This window comes from Balearica regulorum, chromosome 21, assembly GCF_011004875.1.
Source record: "Balearica regulorum gibbericeps isolate bBalReg1 chromosome 21, bBalReg1.pri, whole genome shotgun sequence".
Classification (NCBI taxonomy): Eukaryota; Metazoa; Chordata; class Aves; order Gruiformes; family Gruidae; genus Balearica; species Balearica regulorum.
Window position 1 is genome coordinate 9,170,150 of NC_046204.1, and position 25,586 is coordinate 9,195,735.

Sequence of the window (25,586 nt, forward strand, 5' to 3'; positions counted from 1 at the left end):
GCTCCTTGGGCAGGGATGACTCAGATAGCACATGGGAAGGGCACCTCTCAATAACAGACTGCGGCTTCTGTGATCTGTCAAGGGAGAAAAAAGCCCTGGGCTCCACCCAGAGACAAATTCAAGACCTCCCAGTGATTTGGGGAAGGAGAACATTCACATTTTTGGGAATGCGTCCCTTTTGTGAGCGACTCTTGTGTCACGTGGTATAAGAAGGGAGGATTAGCTCTGATGTCAGAGGCTCTTGGCTGCAAACAGAGCCAAAAAAAGCCATAAACAGCTAATACAGTGTGAGTACCAGCTAATGTGTGACAGGGGAAACCGATACACTTTCCTGATAAACCCATCAGGAGCAGCACCCGCAGTGGTGGAGTTTGCTGGCACAAATTCTCCCTCCCTATGGATCCAGATAACTTGTTATGATTATTTGCATTGTTATTCTGCGTGGCATTTCACAGCAGTATGTCGCGACATGGGTTGTTTGGCTGGGGAGATGTGGAACTCAATGCCTGTGCACCAGTTTCACACCAAACATCATTAGAGTTTGAATTTCTGCTTCACGGTGGCTGTCACAGCCCAGGCGCTTGCATCCCAGCCAGGCAGTGTCTTTTGGACAGGGCTGTCCTGACGAGACTCAGAGGTGCCTGTGAGCTCCAGGGCAGCTGAATCTCTCAGTGGTCCAAAGCAAGAACGTGGGCCATGGCTCTGCTCTGCTGTGAGTGTCCTGTGGCTGCACGGAGTCCCGTCTGGTCCTTATGCAAAGGCTGGGGAGTTCAGCCGTGAGTGATGAAGCACAGGTGAGACAGATCCTGTGAAGTGCAAAGCACCAAAGGGAGGATTTTTCCTTCACCTTCAACCAAAAAAAAAAAAAATCCCTTGCAGCCTTGGTCCATGGGCTTTACTGCCAAATGCCACAGGGAGTGTGGAGGGGTCAGGCGAGGAAGAGTGAGGAGAGAGAGGAGTGAGCCAGGGTAGCAGACAAGGTGAAGGTGTAAGGTTGGTAGGGACTAGCACTTCTCACCAGCCGTCCAGGTTGCTGTTTGCTTGTCACATTAGTTATGCTGCAGGCTAGACAGAGAGAACTGTGTCACCTGGGTCACATGCACTCCTGATTTTACCTTCTCGCTTTCATTTTGCATCAGAAGATCTGGCTCGCTTCCTCCTTCAGAGGGATGCACAGCAGTGGCCTGTGCTCCTCTAGACACAAGCAGGGAGTCATGGTATCTCCTGTTTTCTCTCGTGCTGCTCTCAGCCTTGCCCTGAGCTGGCTGCAGTCAGAAATTACTTGTCTGTGAAACAACAATGTGGGAAAGTGTATGCAGAAATCACCTCGAAGAGCTGGAATGAGCTTTCCAGACCTTAAAAGCTATGAATGTCTATTTCTTGTTCCCTTCCAGTATAAAAGTAAAAGTATAAAGTATAAAAGTGTAAAAGCATCCCAGCATCTTGGATCTCTCATCCAACCTCCCACCCATGCAGGACTGCTGCCAGCACTACATCAGGGCAGCCATGGTTTGGGCAGACAATTATTGGTAATCCCCAAAGGCAGAGATCTCCCCACATTTCCAGTGACTTGTCCCAGAGCTGCACCACCCCCCTGTTGAGGTAACTTTTCCTGATGTCCAACCTGAACCTCCCAAGCTATGATTTATGGCCATTGCTCTTTGTTACACTAAGTTTCAAAGGTTCAAGCCAAGAGATGTTTTAGATCAGCCTGCATATCAGTTATCCTCACATTCAGTCCTGTCTGTGGCTAAAGCATCTTTCAGAAAGGCAACCGGTCTTGACTTGAGACATGAAGAGACAGAGGGCCCATCAACTTGCGCACAAGTCTGTGTACCGTTTTCTTGCTTTTTTTCCAATGAGATCACTGATTTTCTAAGGAAATGCAGTAGGCTCTGCCTGTCAAGACACTAGTAAAACATTTGTTTTGGAAAACTACTAGTAAAGCTGTAAGTCTGTCCAGGAAATGCGTAAATGGGAGACCACTACCACCCGAATGGGGAAGCATGAGGCTGAACTGAGGTGACTGAGGTCCATGGGAAGTAGTCTCATACTTCTTGATGTTTCAAAATCTGGTATGGTATTTCTTGTGCAGAAATCTGGCACAAACATTGTTAGGATAGAGGAGGACTCTGATACCTCCAGGAAGACACTGAGAGGTGGAATAACAGAGTCAGGGTGAAATTCAACGATGGAAGGCAGCTGAGGAGGACCTGCTGGCAAACCATGAGAGGGACAACTCTCCAGTATAAAACATTGTGGAAGAAAAACGTGCACAACTGTGCTGTATCAAGAAAAGTACGTTCACCAGCTGTAGTGAAGTCTCACCACCATTGCACAAAGCTTGGGTGGAACTTTGCATGGTCATTGTGTGCACACCTGGTTACCCACATTGAAGAGAGCTGAACTGTGATGGTAGCAGGTAGAGATGAACACTGATGAGATGAGCAGAACACAGGAGAGCCCACGTTACAGAGAGGAGACCAAAAAGGCACTGTGTGTTCAGCCTTGCTGAAGGGGATTTATTTGCTGCCTGTAATGATGTGCTGGGCTGGAGGGGCACCAGAAAGGGAGAAGAGTTATTAAAGCAGAAGGACAAGAGCAGATGGCACGGAGTGGCTGGTGATAGCATTTAAGTGGAAAAGCAGAAATTTTCTGATCTGTGGAGCCATCTCCCACGTGGAGGAGCCAGGGCAAAGCCTATTTGCCTGTATGACAGACCAAGCAGGAGTGTGTCTGCTTACTGTAGGACTATGCCTGAGGTCCCTTAAATCCCAGGTTTCTTCTTCTGGGGACTTCACTGGATGTGTTTCTGTAAGAATTTGGCCTGCTCCCAGGTGCCAAAACCTCCTGAAACCTTGACATCCCCATGGCTGCTTCTCCTATCCACCGTTAACAGCCAGGCCTTACCTTCCACATGGACCCAGGTGACCATCTGTAGTAACCCACATAGCCATCGTGGCTCTGCAGCCCTTCTTCTCTCCCTTCTCTTTCCTTCACCCCCAGCTCCCACCTTCACCCTTGGCTGCCTGGTACGCAGGGCTGTTGCCACCAAAACCTGATGTGGCTTGACATTTGCTGCCCCCCTCCTCTCACTTGGTGGCCCAGCCTGTTGCCTTCGCTGCATCCCCCCCGCTTGCAGCAGCTGGCGGTGAGTGCCGAGGAGGGACCCTGCCATGCCCATGTCCCTTCTTCTCTGCCCACTGGAGACCATCCACAGCCAGGGCTCCCAGATGGTAGGAGCTTTGCCAGCTGCTGGCTCTTCAGGACTCCTCTTCCCGCTCCTGTGGTGGGCAGTTGGGGGGATGTTGGCAGAGCAGGACACGGGCTGCACTGCTAGAGCTTTCCTAGCAGATGCTCTTCTCCGCCCGCTACCAGCTCTGTGGGCTCCTCCACCTGCTGCCTCCCAGGCTTCCCTGAAGCATAAATTACTCCGTGAGTTTGAGGATCATTTTTCCCACACCTGCCTGGGGCTTCAGAAACCTGTTCCAAAGCATCTGGAGCTAACTTTCGGCAGAAAACAAAAGCCCATCCATGATGGATGGGGTGGAAAGTCCCTTCTGGTGAACCAGCGCCTCTCCCTCTCCCCACAACATGCCGCCGTCCCTGCTGCATGCGAGTGCTGGGAGCTGACAGAGTGGCTCAGGAGCTCACGTTTTGCTTATGTGTTCAGGAGGGGTGATTTATCTTTACTGCTGCACTTGGCAAACACAGCCCGCAGTGCTAATTGCCTTGCTTGCGCACAAGGCGCAGAGTGCCAGCACTCGGGCAGGTGGAGATGCTGGAGGCAGGTAGGCAAGGCTGCAAACACACGGGGGGCCAGTTTCAGGGTCGCAGTGCTTGAGCAGCTGAGCACACACTGGGGGGTGATGCTGCTCAGTGGTGCGTTTATGTGGACTGTAATAGATGGTTGTAGCAAATCGGGTTAATGCAACTGGCTGGCCAGTTGTCCCCTGGTCCATCTCGGAGTCTCTGTGATTTAGTGGTCCTCTCTGTGTGTAAAAAGATAAGTCCCTGTCTGACTCGGTTCAGGCAGGAAGATCCTCACTGTGCTTGTCTCATCCAGCCTGGTCCATGTTCATCACGTCTGCAGGAGGCTGCTGCTTCAGGAGGGATGGGGAGGAGATGCTCTTTCCAAGAAAAAACATTGATATTTCCAGAATTTCCACACACACAGAGGGAGGGCAGCCTGATGGAGTCTGCCATGAAAGAGAGTGAGGGAACAAGTTCAGTCTCAAATTAGCAAGACTCAGTGGGTCCAAGGCGATGCCCTGCAGCAGGCGTCATTCTTCCAAGAAATACTTCTCTGGTCTAAGTTTTCTGTGTTTGAAATTTCAAAATCAGTACGTTCCTAAGAACAGTTTTGGTTGCAATTAGTTAGCATTTGATGGTAAAGTACTATTTTATTGAAAATGTGGGGGACAAGTTTGGAGGGATGGAGGGCTGGCTGCTGCCAGCGTTCCTGCTTTCCACCAGCCTTTTGCTGATGACATCGCCTTGATCTGGAGCAGATGAGGTTTCCACATGGAGAGGGGGCCAGGAGGTGGGGACGACCTTGGCGCTGAGTGACCCCAAACCCGCTCCAGCGGGCTGTGTGACGGGATGCCGGGATCCTCTGGAGCACCTCCTCTCATTGCTGAGAACAAAGTCCTGCCCTCCTCCGCGGGCGGGATGGCAGCATGCAAATGAAGGCTGCAAACTCAATTAAACAAAGAGCATAAAGACAGCCAAAAGCCTCCGTCTGCCCCGGCCAAGCCGTTGGGCTTGTGGCATTAGGAACTGCTTGAAAGGCTGTAATCTACACCAAAGCCTTCGCTGATTGAAATGGGTCCGGAGCCAGGACCAGCTTTGGACTATACTGCCGTGTTTTTAAGATTTTCCAGCATTCGTAGTTACAAACTCAAGGGGCTGGAGGCTGGACCTGCTGGGAAATTTTCCAGACACTCGACACACACAAACAACATGGGTACCAGCCTGATGGGGCCACCTTGCCAGGAGTCTCGGAAACAAACCACTCACAGGCTGTGAAATACCAGCCTTCTAGAGCTCTACTGAGTCCAGCGAACGTCCCAGACCCGTGGCTTTTGGTGCTTTGAGGGTGATTGCTCTTTATTAACGAGCCCTAGTGCTGTTATCCCTGTGATGGTGTGTTGCTTTCCTCAGCTTCTGCTGGAGGTAATTGATTTCAAAAGTATGTGGCTCCTGAACACGCTATCACAGGGGAGGACACTAAGAAAGAAATTGAGTGGACAAACGTTTTAATAGTCGAAGCAATAGTGAACCCTTTTAGCAGGAGAGAGCCATACACACAGAAGTGCTGGTGGAGGGGCTTCTGGAGGTCTCCAGCCTAACCTCCCGTGCAGACCATGGTCGCCAGGGTTGCCACTGAGGGCAGGTCAGGAAAAGCTTCCTTTCCTCCCTTCCTCATCCAGGTATTCCATACTGTGCTGCTTTCAGTTCCTGCGTTGGAGGAAGGCATCTCAAGTTCAAATCCATTCTCCAGGAGGGCTCATGGAGGGGACATGAAAGCCTTAAACAGCAGGAAAGAGCTTTACCTGGAGAAGCGAAAAGTGGAGAAGGTTTTAACCAAAGAAGTCAATTTTCAGTTAGATACCTAGATGCATTTGGACCCTGAGGATTAACTTTACTAAGAGCACAAAGAAATGGGGCCTTGAGGTCAGTGGTGGGACCTGGACTGGGGACAGCTGGACCACTGTGCAGTGACAGTCACCTGCTGGGGACCGTGTGGAACTGGGATGCCTTGGGGCTGGAAGGGAGGGCTGGTTGGGATGAAGCGTCCCTTGGGTGAGATACTGGTACAAGACATCCAGGTCTGTGGGGAAGAGCAGAGCGAGTTGTCCTGGCTTTCTGCTCTGGCCATGCCTAAGAAGCAGAAATCACCTAAGCCCCGTGTGCCTATTGCACCTGCCCGCAGCCTTGCATGGAGGCCCTGTGTGCTCCTGCCATTTCAAGCCTTGTTTTTTGGGTGCTGCTGGAGCCTGGATCCCAGCCCAGATGTCTCCAGGCCCTGTGGCTTCAAGGTCAGGGAAGCCCGTGCTCCATGAATGATCACAGCACCGTCCTCACCACTGCATGGCATCACCCTTTAGTCTTGCCGGAGCGAGCTGCTGGTGTTGTGCAGGGCTTGAAGTGCAGAAGGAGCTCTGGGACCTCCTGGGAACCCTTGTGCTGAGGAACGCCCCGCCCTGCTCTGGTCCCACGGGGGATCCCGTTCCCCACATAGTTCCCATGTGTTGGAGCAACCTGGGTCACCCACTGAGGCTGAATCCCTGGGTAGATGCACCGGGAGCGAAGCTTGGCCACTTACCCCAAGGTTTTCCAAGTCTCTCTCTGCCACGTTTGCAGGGCAGTTGCAGAAGTTCAGGCATCCTCTGCCAGCTGCTCTGTCAGCAGCTTTCTCCCCTACATCTCCCCATTTACTGCCCTGTCCCGTGGCCTCTGGACTAGCTGGTGCCTTGCAGCATCATGGTGCATTTCCCTGCCACTCTGTCTTCAGCCGGGGGTCACGCAGTTAATCCTGACCCTGGATCACAGCCGCTTCTGCATGCGGGTAATTGAAAATGCCAGAATTCCCTGCTGACCCTCCTATAATAAAAGCAGTTCCTGGTCCGGTAACCTGACACGCCAGGGACCGAGATCTGTCAGGAGGGCTCTGAGGAGATGCTGGAAAACTCCCAGCTGTTCACCTCTTTTTTTTTCCCCTGGGTAATTTCAAAGTGTTTCTGGGGAGAGGCCACAGGCCGGGCTGGCTTTGCTCGCTCTCTGTTGTGAGTGTTTTCCAGAGCAAATGTTGACTCTGTCTGACATGACATGGGTTAGTGGTATTACAGTGATCAGAGATAGGGGCTTTGCTGCCTGTAACCGGACTCTTCCAGCTAAGCCAGCAAAGGAATGGAGATGCTTTGATTATACCGGGATCTCAGTAGCGCTGACCCACTCACAGGCAAGGAGCGAAAGGCTGAGCCTCGCAGGACTGGCAGGTGAGGGAGGCGGGGGGCTATCTGCAAAGTGGGGGGCAGGCTGGTAGCATTTCAAATGGGTATGAAGGTCACGAAAGAGAAGCTGGTGTCCCTCGGCAGGCGGTCCAGAGGCTGGAGCCACACAGTCCTACCAGGCACCCCCATCAAAGGGACAGGGAGCGAAATGCAAGATGCTGCTTGGGGAGTCCGAGACCCTGGGCTGCTCCTGTAGCTTTCCTCTGGCTGGTGGCGGCATCTTGTCCGGTTTTATTCCCTTCGCAGCAGCAGTCCAGGTCCCAGCCTGCGCAGCGTGACCTTCCAGGGCTTCGCTGTGGCTCTAGAGACTCTAAGTGGCCCCGAAGTGCTGTGGACGTTATCTGGTGTGTAGCTGGAGGTGGGCTTGTTTCACAGCATCACGTCACTGGGAGTCAGACCTACTGGAAACCGGTGGCAGCAGCCCCTGGCAGTTGTGGTGGCCCAAGAGTCAGGACCTGAAACAGAAAATTGGCCTCTGCTGTCAAAGCCTATTAGAAATAGGATACCTGTAGCATCCCTTTGGGATGGGATGAACCAGCACACTTGAGGGACCAGACTGCATCACAGGTGACAGGTTACGTTGCTCAATACCTGCAAGGAAGATGCCTGCTTGTTCTCCTGTTGAGTGAGTCCTGATACACTCTCATGTCTCTTATTCTTGGTCTCTGTGCACTGAAAAGGTGAAGGTGGGATAGGAGGGATGTCACCTTAGGATACTGAAAAATCAGGGCTGGGAGAAAGGTAACAGCTTCCAGGTGGAAGCTCTTGCTGTGTGAATAAAAGAGGAAGGTGCCCCAGCAGATGTCCTGAGGACAGATTGAGAAAACCTGGTGTTGTGGAGATAGCCTGCAGAGGGAAACACATGAGTTTCCTAAGGATGCCTCTAAACTGTACAGCTCAGAGACATATAAGCCAAGGAGGAAAATGGGCCTATTTATTTCTCATTCATCCAATACAATTCTTCATTGTTTGATGCCCCCCTGCTGCTTTTTGTCAGTTTTATCGTAATGAATTGCCCCTAAGCTTTACATGGCAGTTTCACCAATTACACTAATTTCGGATGCATCTAGGATCTCTCACCCTGCTCCCAGCAGGGCACGGGGGAGTTATAGGAAACGCAGAAGCAGGCTGGGACCCGAGGCGTTCGGTCAGACCCTGCATCAGAGGGAGGTGCGAGGAGTGAAGGAAGCAGTGGTTGCCCCCTCCCTTCCCTGAGCCAGGGGCACAGTTTAAAAAAAACAGTGAAGGGAGATGGAAGGTGCGCAACGGGGAGGGAACTGCAGCTCTGCACAAGCTGTCGGAGGCCTGGGCTGAGTCAGAGAAGTGTCGTGTTGGGCACACTCAGGGGAATATCAAACCTGAGTGAGGAGGTGGATGCTGTCTCTGTAGTTAAGAGAGACGGTTGCTGGCTACCGAGATCAGTTTTGAGGTTTGTATCTGAAAAGGAGGTTAACACAAAATTGGAAAAGGTGCAGAAGAGAGTCATCAGATTGATATGTGGGCTGATAAATCTGTAAAGCACTCAAGAAACTCAGTCTACTTAGATAATGGAAAATAAGATGAAAATATTTTCATGATCTCCCAGTTCTTCCACGAGAAAAATTCTGTTTCTAGACTCCTCCTTAATTTAGCTAGCAAAACCAGAAAAGTTTCAGCAGTTGGAAGCTGGAGTCCATAAATTTCAGCCTGAAAATAATATGGGCATTTTAGAACAGAGCAAGTAACCATGAGGAAAACCTCCCAAGAGGCACGGTGGGCTTGTCATAATTTGCAGTCCTCAAAAAAACCTGGATGTCTGTCTATAACATATGCACAGGGTCAACCACAAGTGTTCAGCTATATTTAACTCACTGCCTGGGTTCTGTTGCCAGTCTCATGCAGATGTTCAGACCTGGTTGCTACAGTAGCTTTTCCCAATTTTCTGCAAAATAAACATGTTCTTGCGCTGTCTCGTCAAGCTGCCCTGAGTTTTGCGTTTGGCGTGACCTTCTTTCAGGTATTGCTGTGATTAGAAAGTGCCTATTTCTGCTGGAAAACTCAGATTTCTTCCCTTCTTGTCTTCTCTTTCCTTCTCTCCTTAGTATTTTTTTTATCATTTTCAGCAGGGAAGCCAAAAAGAAGTAACTTTGGTATGGAAGTAAAATACTGACTATAGCAAGCCTCAGGCTTAGCAATGCTACCAACCTGCCCCTTTGTCCTACTCGAGATGAAGCAAATCTTTAGTTAAAGAATCCAAAGCCTCTTGTGGAGGGATCAGCAATGGTTAAGCTGCCTCTGCTGTGATGGATCTGTGCCACCTGGGGTTTCAGTTTCTCTTAGCAGAGACTGCTTAAGTAGCCCTTGAGGCTGGTGGGCAGGGGCTCTCTGGTTCCTTGCCCACAGAGGTATTAGCCCACATCTCACAGCATCCTCTCGCAGCAGCAGCCTGAGTCTGCTTTCAGGCAAGGACGTGAGCCTGTGAAGAGAGATTCACAGTCACAAGTAGGTTAAAATAGGATCCCTTTCCTGAACAAATCATCATTTCTTAATTACCTGGAAGTATATGCTGAGCTATGAGAAGCTGCCACCTCTTGTTGTCGGGAGTAGCTGCTCTGCCACCCGCCCGGCTGCACGCCTGGTGCAGAGCTACGAGGGAGGCTCTGCCCTGCTCACCATCCTTGGGGTCTGGCACGGAGACGTTTCCTGGTTCACACATCCGTCAGCAGTAGCTGCAGGTCGGGAAGCAGGGCCAAAGCACCGTCACGGGCTCCAGATGCTGTTCTGTAAGACAGGGAGGCTCTGATGGTGTGCCTGTCGGGGATCGTTAGCAAAAGCTGGGGTGACTTCGGTTTCATAAGCAGGGCCCAGACCAAAAGTTTTAGTCTCGTCTCTTCTTGTGGTTTTGTTTTTTTCTTTAGAAGACATGCTTTTTAAAGTGCTGACTTTGCCTCGGCTAGAATGGCTGGGAGGCAGGACATGGTGGGGCTCATTTAGAGCAATGTGGCAGAGAAAGATTGTGCTTTATGACCCAAACTTGACATTTTATTTCTGGAGCTAGTAAAAAGAACCTAAAGGGTACTAATACAGACAGACTAAAAAGTAGGGAAGCCCTATCCTTGGAGGTTTAAAGATTTGGCTAAGAAAGCTCCACCTTCCCTGATCTGGTGTTGGGATCCTCATAGAGCAAAGTTGGACCAGAGACTCCGGGGGGTCCCATCTCACCAGCACTTGTGGGATTTGGTGCTATTGGGAACTGAAGGGTACAGTGGGAGCAGAGGGATCAATCAGCAGGTGAATGTCTCCCCTGTCAGCCCTCACGGCTCTGCTCTGTGCTTGGTGTGGAGGCACCTGAGCCTCTTGGTTCATTCTTTTCCCCAGCATGATCTCTAGAATAGAATAGAATAGAATAGAATAGAATATTTCAGTTGGAAGGGACCTACATCTAGTCCAACTCCTTCAGCTAGATAGAGATGAATAAGGCACCTAAGCTGATGACCTAGGCCAGAAACACTGACCTGGGAGAGGCCGGAGCACCATCGTGCCTGGGTTATGTCTGTCTCACTGGTAGACTTAGTCCACGACGTGGCTCTGGTACAAAGCACAGACAGAAGAGGACAGATGCCTTTCCTTGCCTGTTACACTTTTGCTAGATGAAAGCATTCATTCAGGATATCTATCAGACCCACCATGACATTGGCAAGACCAACCTTGGGGTACGTGAAGCGTTGTCCTCTGTGCTGTTGAAGCTGCTGCACTGCTTTTGGGTTAAATACCCAACATCTGAAAAACCCTGTGGCTCTGGTGCTTCTCTTACCAAACCCCGTTGTGACTTTATATTTCTGCCCCAGCAGATGTTTGGGTTTTCCTGGGAGATAGTCAAGCAGGACATAGGATCCCAATCTTTCCATGATGTCTCCTGAATACGCTGCGTGGTGGGATTTGAGACCTTCTTGCCTGGACATGTCCACCTCCTGGCATTGAGCCAGCATGGTTTGTGAGGACGCTGCTGTTTTAGCTGTCATTACAGCCTTGGCAAAACTCAGTGTGTCCTTCGGGGAGGTTATGGGTATGCGGCTCTGCTGGCAAGACCCAAGGATAGGGTGCATCTTGAGCCCCATCCTTTCCATGTGTTTCCAGTAGCTGAGCTCAGGCAGGTTCTTGCACCCTGTGTGGGCTGCAGAAAAGCTGGACAAGAAGAGCTGTCGACACCCCCAGAAATTTATCCTGCAGAGCTGCCCCCAAGCCAGGGAAGTCTGCTCAGCTCCTGGTGGATTAAGGTAAACTGCCAAAGCCCCAAGTCCCAGCCTAGACAAGTATCTGGCTGTGATCAGTGTTGTGTGGCCCTGCGGAGGCTTGGACTGATGACCGTGGAAGCATCCCTTGCATCCCTCCTGTGCTTCTGCCCCAGAGAGGGTGTCACATGAGAGATGTCGGCTGCCTCCCCTCCCCGTGCACTGCAGATTTTGTTGCAGCAGGCGACAGGTCATCTGCCTTTTTACATCAGTGGATTTTCATTAAGCTTGTTTTACACTCCAGTGGTGGTTTTGGCTTGGTTTATTTCTCCAGCAATTTGGAGAAGCCACAGGGCTCCACTAAGAGGAATCCGAAGAATCTGAGGCCGTCCCAGATAAAGAGGATGTAGAAAAGTGCCTTTCAAGGGCTCGAATGGTTCATTTTGCCTCCAAGTGACATGGGGCTCGAGGGTTTCAGTCATGAAGAGTAAGTTTCTGTCCACTGTGGAAATGAAGCTCTGTTAATTTTTTGCATCGTTAATGCACATGTGCACCTGGAGATAGGATCAAGATAAATCTGCCTCTGCTCACACACAGGGGTGACATCTCAAAGTGATAGTGGGTCTGAGAGCTGGGATGGTCTGAATCTGATCTCCTTTACGTGTCACAGGGCACATCCCTTTTCTCTCGTGCACAGTAATTCAAACACCTTCCATGAGTAAGAGACAACCGGGTGAGCCAACAGCTGGTGGAGTGTCTTTGGCACTGGCCAGTTTGTGCCCTTGGGCAATTCTCACCAATTTAGTGACCATTTCCAAACTGGAAATGAAAAAAAAAAAGACCATTTTTCCAACCTGGAAATGGTCCCTAAAGTTCTGTTTCTTTTGTCACAAGGGAACAAAGAGGAGTCATGGTTCATGGAACAAGGTGACCGATCCTACGGGGCGAAGTTAAATGCTGCCAGTGGATCTTTGGTGTTAGCAGCCCAGCTGTACTCTGGCTGGTCCTGGAAAGGGCTTGGCACAAAGCAGGCTGGAAGAACAAAGACCCTTTTTTTTTATTATTTTGGTCTGATTTGCAGTTTGTTAAATCTTTGCTTTGAAACACTCAGAAGCTCAATGAAGGGAACCTATGTATAGTTTGTTCAGAAACAACAGTTCAGGAAAGTCAGCTTAGATGTTTTGAGACTTTTACCATCTTTGCTCAGCTGCGTTCATCACTGTGTCAGAAAGTGTACATCTCTCACAGCCTTTTCTGTTGTGTTTGTCACTTCACCACGTCCCATGGCAGAAAAGCTCTTTCTACATCGTAGTTCAGACTGGTCACAAAGCGCTTGATGCTTCTGTCAGAGCTGGAGCACACCTTGCGATGAGAGTATCACCAGATAGCACTACCCCAGATTGGATGCTCTTTGTGTTCACTTTAACTGTTTTCATCTCCTTCCTTTTTTAGCTGTTATATTACATATATTAAATACTGCTGGGGGACCAAGCTCCTAAGCACAGTCTCTGCCTCTGAAAGTGCTCAGTAAAAATAGGTAGGACAGGCAGGGAATGAAAACAAGACCAGGTAGAAAATGGCAGTGCAGAGGGATAATGTGGATTTGTACAAGGTCTCCCACGTGGGCTTAGGGGCAGAGGAGAGAACTGCAACCAGGACCTTCCAGCCTTGGAAGTGGTGAAGAGTCAGAAACTCATGGGTCTTCACTAGCTTTGCAGCTGACTGTGAAGGAACCATTTGCTCCAGGGAATGAGAGCTGCCAGATACCAGCTGCCTCAGCATTTGTGTCACTATCCGGCTAGAAGCTTTTTGCTCTGAAAGTCACTCTGAGGTCTGACTGACTCCACAAAACTGGTTGCAAACTCAGACATCCAGTCCCAGCCCATCCCTGATTCACAGAGTTGGGAGCCTCTCTCTGCACAAGCTGTTGCCCTCACCCGTGCTGAAGATGTGTGGTGAGGACCATGTTTTGTAGCATTGCAGCATGCTGCGCTCCATTAGCAAGAGCACAGGCAAAAATTGAGGAGGGTGATTGTACCCATCTGCTTAGCACTCATGAGGCCACATCTCGGTACTGTGTCCACTTTGGGGCTCCCCAGTGCTCTGGAGACATAAGCAACCTGGAGCAGGTCCAGCAGAAGGATCAGTAGGATGGGCCAGGGGCTGGAGAACAACGCATTTGAGGATAGCTGAGAGAGTTGGGTTTGGCCAGCCTGGAGAGGAGTAGGCTGAGGGGCACCTAGGTACAGTCTTCCACTTCTTCAGAAGGGAGTTTGAAGAGAAGACGGAGCCAGACAATGAGAGGACAGTAGTAATGGCCACAAGGTGCAATGAAGGAAGTTCCAATGGGATGCGAGGAAAAGCTTCTTCCCTACAAGAGCGAGGTAGCTGGGGACTGGTGCTCCAAGAGCCTGTGGAATCCCCATCCCTGAACATATTCAGAGCTCAACTGGACGCGGTCTTGAGCAAAGTGATCTGACTTTGAAATTACTCTGCAAGCCAGTTGGACTAGGAACCTCCAGAGGTCACTTCTGACCTAAAGCTTTCTGTGATTTTATTATTGTGCTTTTCCCCGATGTCTGTGACAAGAGCAGTTACTGAGAAGACGCAATGGTGGAAGTTCCTGCCCATCCAGAGACACTCCTTTGCCCCAGGTGTAGGAAAAGCGCTGAAGTTGCTGTAGTCGTTCATCTCACCTGCCTCCTACCCAACATGCAGCGTATTTGCCTCATTAAGTTTCATTAGATAAGCCCCACCTCATGCATTTGGTTCTTTTTTCTAAGCCAGATGAGGGCAGGTTCACCAAGTACACAGCTGCTTGGGCCATGGCTGGTTCACAAATGAGTCACACAGGCATGGAAGTGGGAGAAGAGCATCCTAGGGACCTCACTCCTACCTGAATGGACCTGGAGCTGAGAAGCTTCTCCAGCTGCAAGGTCAGCCATCGAACCTGTCTAAATCATGGGACGTTGCTACATGCCAGTTTTGTGGTGGGATTGGTCTGGGTATATGCAGCCCCTGTCCTGGAATAGCCTGTATGAGGATGGGATTGGTTCCCAGAGCATGTGCAGCTCAGATGTGCCAGAGAGACCATGGGCTGCGTACTCATCTCACTCCAGTCCCAATCCCTGCTGCAGGGCCATCTGTGGCTCAGTCACATCTTCCTTCCAAGGCCTTTCTCCACAGACGGAGAGATGTTTGGGAAATTCACATCCTATGAAATCTGTGTCAATGAGGAAGCAGTGAGCTCTGGCAACTCCAGAAATGTTACCTGTGTTTTATCTTAACACTAGCATGAGAAACTAATCCCAGGAGTTTGTAAATACGGGCCCTGAAGCAGTGGGACTGGGATGTTAAGGCGGGAGAGAAGCAGTGCTGTATGCCACAGAGCAAGGGAGGGTCTGAGATGATACAGAGAGTATCATACTGGTGGGCAGTGAGGCTTGGCTTAACCAGAAATGGGTGGGGGGACTGGCGTTAGGGAGGAAGTGAGGCTTTGGTCTCAGGATCTGTTAGAATCATAGAATGATTTGGATCTGAAGGAACTTTTAAAGATCATCTAGTCCAACCACCCTGCCATGTACAGGGGCATCTTTCACTAGATCAGGTTGCTCAAAGCCCAATCCAACCTGACCTTGAACACTTCCAATGATGGAAGTTATCGGCCCTCGTTCAGTTTTACCAGGTGCCAAAACCAGAGATCACCAATGCTTTGCTGAGGCTGATCCGCATCGCGCCTTGCTTCAGGGGTGGGGAAGCCCAGGGAGATGAAGGGAAATGGTGCAGCAGTGTGGTGGCAGGTTTTGCTTTACTCATACCTGGCCCCTACTCCCCTTGGCATGCAGGCGTTGAACATCCTGGGAGCTACAGTGCTCTGAATCCAGGAAACCCGTAGTGAACTCAAGAGACAAAGATGGTGGAACAGAAAAATGGCTTTTGTTGGTATACTTTGAGAGGAGTTGCTCAGCTATAGTTCATTAGTGATGTGCAAGAACATGCTGCAGCCACTCTGGTCCAAGTAGTGCAGTCATACCACTGCCATGTCTGCAGTCCTCAGCTGGCACGGCTTCTGTCGCTGCTCATGATGCCAAGGGAAACCAGACTGGAGATGGGTGAAAGGTGCTTTGCTTTGTGTGCCGCTCCTCCAAGCTGTTTCTCAGAGCTGTCAAATGAGTTGTTCTTCCATGAAATATTGAAAGGGTTGGACCTGGTAAAAGCCCTTCTGAGTGCAAGCCTCTCTGCATCCGTTTGTAACCAGGCCTGGCATGCAAGTGACGGGGAAGGTTTCTCGCTACCACTTTGCAGTCCTCTCCCACCCCTGAGGCTTCCCCTCTGCCCTGAAGCTGCTGAAGCAGTGAGTCTGTGCTGGCAGGCGTGCCAGGGCTAACGCTGTGCTGCAGTTAGCACTCTCCGAGGCTGGGCCGGCGCCGGGTGAGGTCTGGGCTGGCCTCCGGACTGACGTCCATGGAGGCTGCGTTGGCAGCAGGCTGGGCGCAGGGTGGGTGAGGACATGTGCTCGGCTCACCGCTCTCAGGGGCGGTGAAGAGGAGGCAGCACGGGCATCTGTGTGTGTTGGCCCCTCCAGCAAGGGTGGGGGCTGTAGGCTGAGACCTGCAATGCTCTGGCATCTCTGCTATCAATACCTGAGCCAACCGGATTAAAAGCAGCCCAGGCTGCTTGCTCGCCTGCCATGGTCCACAGCAAGCAGGATCAGAGCTGGTCAGAGTTTCCCAGGGAGGTGGCAGCTCTGCTCTGTGGTCCCGGCCTCGTGGACTTGTTAGCACAGGTCCCTGGAGGACAGTTTTCCCACGGCGTGGCACCAGCCAAGGCTGCGCTGTTCCTACCTGGCCATGTGTCAAGCCACGTAGGCAACACAGGGCAGTGCAAGGGGTGGACAGCTGCCTGGGTTGTCTGAGGAGCTGCTGGAAGGTCCCATTGTGCTCAGTGGGACAAGTGGCGTCTGTGGGTGTGCTATTTCCAGGGCACTCTGGCGAGGCGGGCGACTCACCATTGTCAGCATGTCAGGTCAGGTTTGCGTTGCATGCTCAGGCTGCTGTATGCACCTCCCTTGATTGGCATGTGCAACTTGCAGACCCAGCACACCAAGGCAGAGAGGAGCTGCCTGCTTCCTGCATCTGCCTGTGCCTTATAAAGCTTCTCTATGCAAATGTCAAAGTACAAAACCCCTTTTATTTCCCCATGGCAAGGAGGGAGGATTGCATGTTGCTGGGCTGGTAGTGCTTTTTCCAGGGCAATAAGGCTGTGTTCGCTCCAACCCAGGGCTCGTTTTGCCTGGGAATGATCTGTTTTCCTGCCCAAGATGCTGCCCTACATGGCTTCTAATTACAAACCCTTAGTGAGCAGTGGAAACATTTTGTTCTCCCCTAACTGCTCTCTACAAACAGCAAAAGCCAGGATGTCCTGAGCCCTGGACAGCCCTGCCACTGCTGGCAGCGAATTCAGTAGCTCCAAATAGCAATAATACACCTGCCTGCCTTCGGCCAGGGGATGCGGGTCCTGCCCCTGCAGGCATTTGACTGAGGCCTCTCTCTCACTCTCTCTTCCAGCTCCTTCAGCTGTGTCCATCATGCACCAGGTCAGCCGCACCGTGGACAGCATTACCCTCTCATGGTCTCAGCCTGACCAACCCAACGGAGTCATCTTGGATTATGAGCTGCAGTATTATGAGAAGGTACTGCGGGACCTTGGCAGGGTTTAGCCACAGGTTTTTGGGAGAGGAGGTGGTGCAAAGCTTCGCTTAAGGGTGTAACATTGGCTACAGCAGTTGGTTGATAAATAGGTTACTTCTCTTGCTGTGGTTGGCCATGTGGGTGGCAGTGGCTGTCAACCCTTTGGAGCCCCGTGGGGGTTCCAGTGACCCTCCATAGACACTACAAGTGTGGAAAATCTGCTGGTCTTTCAGGAGGAGCTTCTCCTCTCTTCACCTCTCCAGCACTTGCGGCAGGTGCACCCATTGCAGGGAGAGCTGGGTGGCCAGGGTTCAGGCTCTAATTTTTCTCTTTCCCCTACTGGGGCATTAGTGCGGAATGGGGATGGTTGGGATGTCACAGAGCATCTAGTCCCAGGCTGGACCACACTAGCTGAGTGTCCAGTCTTTGAGATTTTGTGTAATGCTGTCCATCAGTGCATTTACACCAAAGATGAGTTTGGTGTCTGTGTGCAGCAGCCTGAACCCCTTTACCCAAGTGTAGTACCAAGGAGAAGCTGTCCCAGACTCCCATGGAGGGTACATATTGCACTATGGAGTTGGGGGAGGCTGATGGGAAGGGGTTCTGCAGCTCTGGCTCTTTCATCCCTGAGGAACATGCCCCTTCCACCTCCTCTCTGCCCAGGCAAGCAGAGGGACTGCAAGCCACTGCTGTGCCAGAGTGTCCATCCCACGGGGCTGGAGTTGTGTGGCTGCTGAGATACCTGAAGACCATGTTGATGTTGGTCCCAGGACCTGCCAAGCTCTGCCTGGCTGGTGAACTTCATCCATACCACCTGGGGGAGGTGGGGAGCAGGAGGTTTCTCCTTCCAGGAATCTGCTCCTTTACACAAGAGCTTATAAACTATACATTAAAAATTGCAAACTAACTAATTAAAAAGCTTTATGATTAAATGGAACTGAAAATATTTTTCCCAGCAGTTGCCGGAAGAAATGATTAATCCCCCCCACTGCCTGCCTGTGACCTATTTTCTCATCACCAAGAGCCAGAGGGAGAATGGGGAGGGGGGGAGCTTCTTTGTAAGCTGTTAAATAGGTCCTGACCTATATTGCATAAATCACAGCCATTTGTTTGACCCTTGGAAATGATCCCAGAATACGTGGCAAGATGGATGAGTAGGTAACAAGACAGATCTGGAAAAGCAAGAGGGATCCTTTCCCCAGGGACCCTTGAAGTAGAGACAGAAGATCTCAGGGAGTTCATTCTCCTCCTCTTCTTTCTCTTAATCTCTCCCTTTCTTTCTGTCTTCCCCCACCCCTGTTTTCTGGGGGAGGCTGTAAATAAAGGGAATTTTTTGTCTAAAGGGGAAGCTGCTGTTTATGGCTGGTCTTCGCAGCCAGCCGCAAGGTGAGCATCTGCTTGCCCCATCATCTGAGCTTAGGGCACAACATGTCCCTGATCATGGGGACAAGTGGCCCAAGCCACACTCAGGCAATGCTTTTGATGGCAGTGGGCTGTCAGGTAGACCACTAGCCCCAGCAGAGAGGACAATGTAAGCAGCCCCACATCCTGGTGCTGAGGTGCTCTCTGTCCTGGTATTTGAAATTCTTGGTTTATTTTTTTTTTGCTGGTGCTTTGGTTGAAGAAGAAAGGCAAGTCTTAATCTCCTCCTCAACCAAGATGCATGTCATTCTCAGAAAAGGATTGTAGAATAGTTAGGGTTGGAAGTGACATTTAAAGGTCATCTAGTCCAACCCCCTGCAATGAGCAGGCACATCTTCAACTAGATCAGGTTGCTCAGAGCTTTGTCCAACCTGACCTTGAATGTTTCCAGGGATGGGGCACCCACAGCCTCTCTGGGAAACCTGTTTCAGTATTTCACCACCCTCATTGTAAAAAAATTTCTTCCTTAAATCTCATCTGAATCTATCCTCTTTTAATTTAAAACCATCAGCCCTTGTCCTGTCACTCCATGCCCTTGTAAACAGTCCCTCTTCATCTTTCTTGTAGGCCCCTTTAAGTACTGGAAGGTGATATAAGGTCTCTCCCGCAGCCTTCTCTTCTCCAGCCTGAACAACCCCAACTCTCTCAGCCTGTCTTCACAGGAGAAGTGCTCCAGCCCTCTGATCATCTTTGTGGCCTCCTCTGGACTTGTACTGCATCCACCTCTGGAGTCCTCAGTACAAGAAAGACATAGAGAGTGGAATAGAAGGGGAGAATCATTTGAACCTCTTGGTGTATTTTTTTGTTAGTGCTTTGGTTGAAGGAGAAAGGCACATCTTTATCTCACAGAACCACAGACTGGTTGGGGTTGGAAGGGACCTCTGGAGATCATCTGGTCCAACCCCCCTGCTAGAGCAGGATCACCCAGAGCAGGTTGCACAGGATCGTGTCCAGGCGGGTTTTGAATCTCTCCAGAGACGGAGACTCCACAACCTCTCTGGGCAGCCTGTCCCAGGGCTCGGTCACCCGCAGAGGGAAGAAGTTTTTCCTCATGTTGAGATGGAACTTCCCGTGTTCCAGTTTGTGCCCATTGACCCTTGTCCTGTCACTGGGCACCACAGAGAAGAGTCTGGCCCCTTCCTCTAGACACCCACCCTTTAGATATTGGTAAGTGTTGATCAGATCCCCTCTCAGTCTTCTCTTCTCCAGGCTAACCAGCCCCAGCTCTCTCAGCCTTTCCTCATACAGGAGATGCTCCAGGCCCCTCATCATCCTCGCAGCCCTCCGCTGGACTCTCTCCAGCAGTTCTCTGTCTTTCTTGAACTGGGGAGTCCAACCAAGAAGCTGTCATTCTCAGAAAGGGATCATCAGGTCAAAGCTTAGTCTCACAGCAAGCAAATTTCAGAGGCTTTGAAAACAGGTTAAAAAAGAAGGGGAATAACCAAGAGCTAGAGGCAGGGCCTGGCCAATGGCAGTGGATTTGTCTCTCTCCAAAATCTTCTGTGTGTGTTAGCCTTTACTCCAAAGTCCCATTTGCACACTCAAGGTCTGATCCATCAGTAGTCAAGCCAAGGTCTTCAAATGCTTCAGCTGGTCAGTGTGGTGGGTTGACCCTGGCTGAGGGCCAGGTGCCCCCCAGAGCCACTCTATCACTCCCCTGGTTCACCAGACAGGGGAGAAAAAGTATAAAAAAAAAGCTTATGGGTCGAGATAAGGACAGGGAGAGATCACTCACTAATTATTGTCACGAGCAAAACAGACTGAACTTAGAGAGGGAATTAATCTAATTTATTACTAAGCAAAACAGAGTAGAGGAATGAGAAATAAAATCAACTCTTAAAACACCTCCCCCCACCCCTCCCATCTTCCTGGGCTCAACTTCACTTCTCCAACGTGAGTCTCTCCCACGGGCTACAGTCCTTCACGAACTTCTCCAACGTGAGTCTCTCCCACGGGGTGCAGACCTTCAGGAGCAAACTGCTCCAGCGTGGGTCCCCCACGGGGTCACAAGTCCTGTCAGCAAACCTGCTCTGGCGTGGGCTCCTCTCTCCACGGATCCACAGGTCCTGCCAGGAGCTTGCTCCAGCGTGGGCTTCCCACGGGCCACAGCCTCCTTCAGGTGTCTCCACCTGCTCCGGTGTGGGGTCCTCCACGGGCTGCAGGTGGAATCTCTACACCCCCTCATCCTCCCTCCATGGGCTGCAGGGGGACAGCCTGCTTCACCATGGTCTTCACCACGGGCTGCAGGGGGATCTCTGCTCCGGCGCCTGGAGCACCTCCTGCCCCTCCTTCTGCACTGACCTGGGTGTCTGCAGAGTTTCTCCCATCTCACTCCTCTCTCCAACTGCAAAAGCTCTCTCTGGCTGTTTTTTGTCCTTCTTAAATATGTTATCCCAGAGGCGCTGATTGGCTTGGCCTTGGCCAGCGGCGGGTCCGTCTTCGAGCTGGCTGGCATTGGCTCTGTCAGACACAGGGGAAGCTTCTGGCAGCTTCTCACAGAAGCTACCCCTGTAGCCCCCCCGCTACCAAAACCTTGCCACACAAACCCAACACAGTCAGTCAAGAGCCCTCGGCACTTTCAACAATGCAATGACACTATATCCTCCTCTGCCTGCTTGGCAGACCTGAATCTCATGTTCGTCTAGCCATTGCAGCACTGAGTTTGGCAATTGAAAGCCATTTACTTGATCCCTGGGAACAGTCCCAAAATGCACAGCTTTGGATGTGCCGTGCTCTTCCCCTGCTTCCCATCAATACTGCAATTTGGATGGGGTGTGTGACACATCCCAGGTGTGTTCTCACTCGACTGCCAGTCTGTACAGAGGTGATTTTCTTCCCAAATGTTTCATTGCAAACTGTCCCATGTGCTTCTGAATGCTCAGAAAATATCTCTGGAGCTAGTTAAGTTGTTTCTAGTGGAATTTTTTTTCCCCAGTAGAAAATTATATTTTATTAGCATGAAAACAATTCAAATGTAAGAATAGCAGCATATGCATCTTGTGTAAAAAGTGTTTTGGCTCTTCATTTCGAATTGATTCTCTTCTATATAAAGACATAAATTAAATTTAAAAAATTGGAATGGGTGTTTTAGCATTAGCAGAAAAGAGCTGTTCACGATACCTGAAACAAAGGTATATTTTTGTTTCCATTTCACAGATTATTTATAACATTGCTATTATTAAATGCTATTAAAAATGCCTGTACAGAGGAAGCATGATGATTTTCTTTCACATGTAGTTAGAGCAAATCAGTGCAGATTGTTACGCAAACACTGAATGACGTGTCTGTTCTCTATGGTACTCTCCTTCATGTGTTTCTTTTTTACCTCCAAGAGGCACCTGGCAATGTTTGTCTTATTAAAAAAGTGAGTGTTGTCTTCATTTAGAAAGGGCATAGTAGTTTTTGTCCAACGTTGCCAAATTCATTCCAGAGTGTGGGAACTGGAGACCCACTGCAGTGTCAAGCACTGCTAAGAATAATTAGCTGTCCTATGCAAAAGGATTGGGCTTAGGGTATGCTGTAAGTTAGTTACCCATTTTTAATTGTTTAAAGACATTCAGCCCATCCCTTGTGCCCAGTTCGGTCACCAATGCAAATGTTTTAGGAGGCCCAGGAACCCTTTGATGTCTCCAACCAATGCTTGGGAAAGGGCATGGATTGGCTGGGGGGCTGAAGGTGGGGAGAGGCGACCTGTGGCAGCTGATGGTGGAGGTGGAGGTGGGAGTAAAGCTGGCTGTAGCCTTCGTGGTGCCCAGGAGCTTCTTACAGGAGCCTAGCATCCCCAGAACTGGACGTCACCAGGGCTCGTACCAAGGATGACTGGAAGCACTGCTCCTGGGCTGGCTCAGAGGACTTTCCTGGTCTCCAGCCTGTACTGTTGGACAGTGGCATCCCTGAGCCTAGGGCCAAAGCTGCTCTCTGGTGTTTCCCACCTGCCAGGATGGAGAGAGAGCTGGGATGCCTCTTCCCCCCCCCCATGCTGCCCAAACCCTTGGAGGTGGCTCTGTCTGGGGAAAACAGATCAAGAAGAAGATTAAGAGGAAACCTTGCCAGGGAGCCCTGCGATAGCTTTCCTGCAGTGCCAGTCCTTGCCTGGGGTCCACACTGATTCTGCCTGGGGCTCAGTTTTCTTGTGAGAGGCATCCAGACACACTTACCACAACACACTTGATCAGGTACCTGGTTGGGACGGCAAATGCTCTTGAGATCTCTCCACAAGTGGTGCTCCCCATGAGAGTCCGGGAGCTGTGGACACCACAGATCAACTCCCAGAGTGGCTAGCAGGACCCTGTTACCACGTCTGAGCATCCCTCCTAACATACCGCATCCCATGGGGGCCAGAATTCAGATGTGTGTGATGATTTGGCACACAGCCTTGGACTAGCTTTGTACGTGTGGCTCTGTTTGCTTCAGGAACCACAGCAGATTGCCGCTGTGCAGTCGCACAGAGGAGCTGTCTGCCAAATTAAGTTGGTTGACATTTTTCTTTGGCTTTTTTTTTTGGCTGATAAAACATGACTTTTTAGAAACAATTTTTGCAAATCCTTTGAGCGTTTCACAGGCTATCTATGTGTCTAGAAACTCTGTTGATCAGACTTTGGTTTCAGCTTAAATTTGGCTCAGGGGAAGGGGAGCCAGATAAGGGCTGAAAATCATAACTATGAGAAAATAAGAAGGGTGTTATTTTGAATTAGGATTTCCAAACGCAAACCAAAATCAGCAGGGAAAAAGAAAAAACCAACCACCAAACCCCTGGAAAAAACAAGCTGGGAGAAACAGCAAAGGGATTTGGACTTTAAACCACCTGGGATGCCCTGGACCTACTGGAGAAGCCCAGAGGGGTGAAGGGGGAGAAATGTTTGAAGTGAATTGCTGGAGAGGTGATGGCTGAGCAATATGCCAAGGGGGAAGAGTAGGTCTGATAAGGGAGGGTGGAGAGATGAAAATGCTCTTTCCTGGCAGTCTGGGATTAAAGGAGAGCGCCGGCAGGAGCACGCCTTTCTGAGACAGACAGACATCAGTTTCCCAGGCTATAAACCGACTTGTAAGCATGCCATTGCATTCAGTTTAAAGTCCTCCAGGAGCTGGGATAAGGTTCCCTCAAACAGTTGGACAAATGATTTTAAAACAACTGTGGTGTTAGTGCCATCCAAGGGCCTGGAAGGATTCATCCAAGCCCTTGAGCACTAACACTATAAACATTTCCTGACCTATTTCTCTCCCAGCCTGCCTGGGAAAGGTCCAAGGGGGTGCTGAGGCCTGATCAGACAAATGAGGCAATCAGTTTTCTGTGTGCTCATCTTTTCTTGATCTCTCTTGTCTGTGTATCTGTACTTGAGCTTTTCATTGTCATTAGCCTAATTCCCAAACGCCCCAGTGATACCCAGGCACCTTCAGCACCAAGTCCAGATGGACAAAACTGATGATGTATTTTTTAGAAGAGAAAACTGTTCCTGAATGCTGTTAATACTGGAGGTCTCCCAGGCGTTTGCAGAGCTGCTCTGCGTTACCCTGAAGAATGATGTGCCATCAGCATTTCCAAGCCTCTGAGTTTGCACACTTGGAGAAACACATTCCTGCCAGACCACTCTCTTACCAGCCGTCCACACCAGAGCACTGCTCAATCAAAAGCTTAATACAAGAAGAAATTAACTCCATGAAAGTTGTCTTTCAGCTGTTTTGCAGCTGCAAGGCAAATAGTCTGAACAAACCCAGGTCATGAGTATAATCCATCTTGCAAATGCCAGTGCACTTGCAATTCTGCTCCAGCGTGATGACTAATTGAGAAAGCACCAGGCTCTCCCAGGAACATGAGGAGAACATTGGTTCAACATGGTTTGCTGTATGGAGCCCCATAGTGAATGACTGTTCTTTGTGGGCCTTTCGTGTTGCTGGTACCACGGCTTCTGGCTGTGCAGAGGATCGTCTCACTGAAGGCACCAGCGCTGTTCTTAGAAATGGATGAACATGAAAGCAAAGTCACCAGATGGCTAGCAATGTGGAGAGTGGAAAAGAAAGGAGACCAGCTGCCCCCAGAGGCAAGCTCCACCATTTATTGGTGGGCAAGACAACCTCTGACTCATCCTGTGCTCCAGCAGTGGAGGAGGCTGAGGACATAGCACCCTCTCGGCAAAGAGCGTGCAAAGCTGAGTGGAGACTCTCCCTTGATTCCTGCTTCACTGCTGCGTGCAGGTAGCCAAAGCAGCACAAGAGAGCAACATCCTGCACAACTTGCACCATTGTCTGGGGAAACCTTGGTTCATCACAAGATGGGACCTTCTGCCTGATTGCCCCTTCAATACCCTCTGTCCTTCAGGAGTCCGCTGCAGAAGAAGTTGGTGAGGAGGAGTGGATACTTTGCTCCTTACTGGAAGTTTCACTCTGATCTCATGTTAGCATGGGACAAGAAGAAATCCCTCCATGCCCCCCCAGCGAAGTTTTACAGCTGAGACAAAAGGCCAGACCCTTCATTACACCCTCAGTCCCACTTGATGGGATTGCACAAACTATGTGTCTGACTTCTTTCTGCCAGTCCCTGCTTACTTCTCATGAGGTTATCTCACCTCGCTGGTGAGTCTGTGTGGGGTGGAAGTTCTGGAGCTTGCTGAGCCCTTTGCAGTGGCTTGAAGTTAGCAGATCTCAGGGACTCACTTGTAAACTTGCCAGCTCAGATTTTGAGCTGTCAGCTGCTGATCTGTTCTAACCAGTGATCCTGCCAAGGCAGCCTGACCTGCCATCTTAGAGGTATTACCAGAAAGGATGAACACTTTCAACATAACTACAGAAATTTGAGTCAAAAATTGGTGCCTGTGCATCCTTTTATGGGGGCTCATATTCACAGCTTGGCTTCTCTATGATTATTCTGTTTTCCAGAAACATCCTGCTGTTTGCATATATCACTGCTTTGCACTGACTTTCAGGACTTCATGGCTGCCAGGCACCTGGCCACCTTGCCCTGATCATAAGAAGCACCATATTCAGTACCGTCTTTCATCCTCCTCTGTTGACCTGTTTCTCCATGTCCCTGGGGCAGGGACAGGGACTGTCTGTTCTCTTGTACCATGGCTAGCACAAGGAGATCCTGGCCCATCCGCTCGTGCTTCTGGATGCTCAGCTAGGGGCACAATTACTAACGGCAGCAATGGATGCATCACCTACACAAGCACAATACCGTCTGTACTGTTATGATATGGATGCTCAAGTCCTCAGCTAGAAAAATTGCAGACAAGGGACAGGACAAAAATTTG

General features: G+C 50.4%; 1 protein-coding gene across 5 annotated transcripts in view; it reads left to right on the forward strand.

The window, feature by feature from the left end:
• EPHB2 (EPH receptor B2) overlaps nt 1-25,586 on the forward strand; it is a 130,596-nt gene that overhangs the window by 86,794 nt on the left and 18,216 nt on the right. For all 5 annotated transcript variants that reach the window (XM_075773062.1, XM_075773059.1, XM_075773060.1 and 2 more), the window contains exon 6: nt 16,795-16,919. In XM_075773062.1, the coding sequence (XP_075629177.1) occupies nt 16,795-16,919 (125 nt within the window). The remainder of the gene's footprint in view (nt 1-16,794; nt 16,920-25,586) is intronic.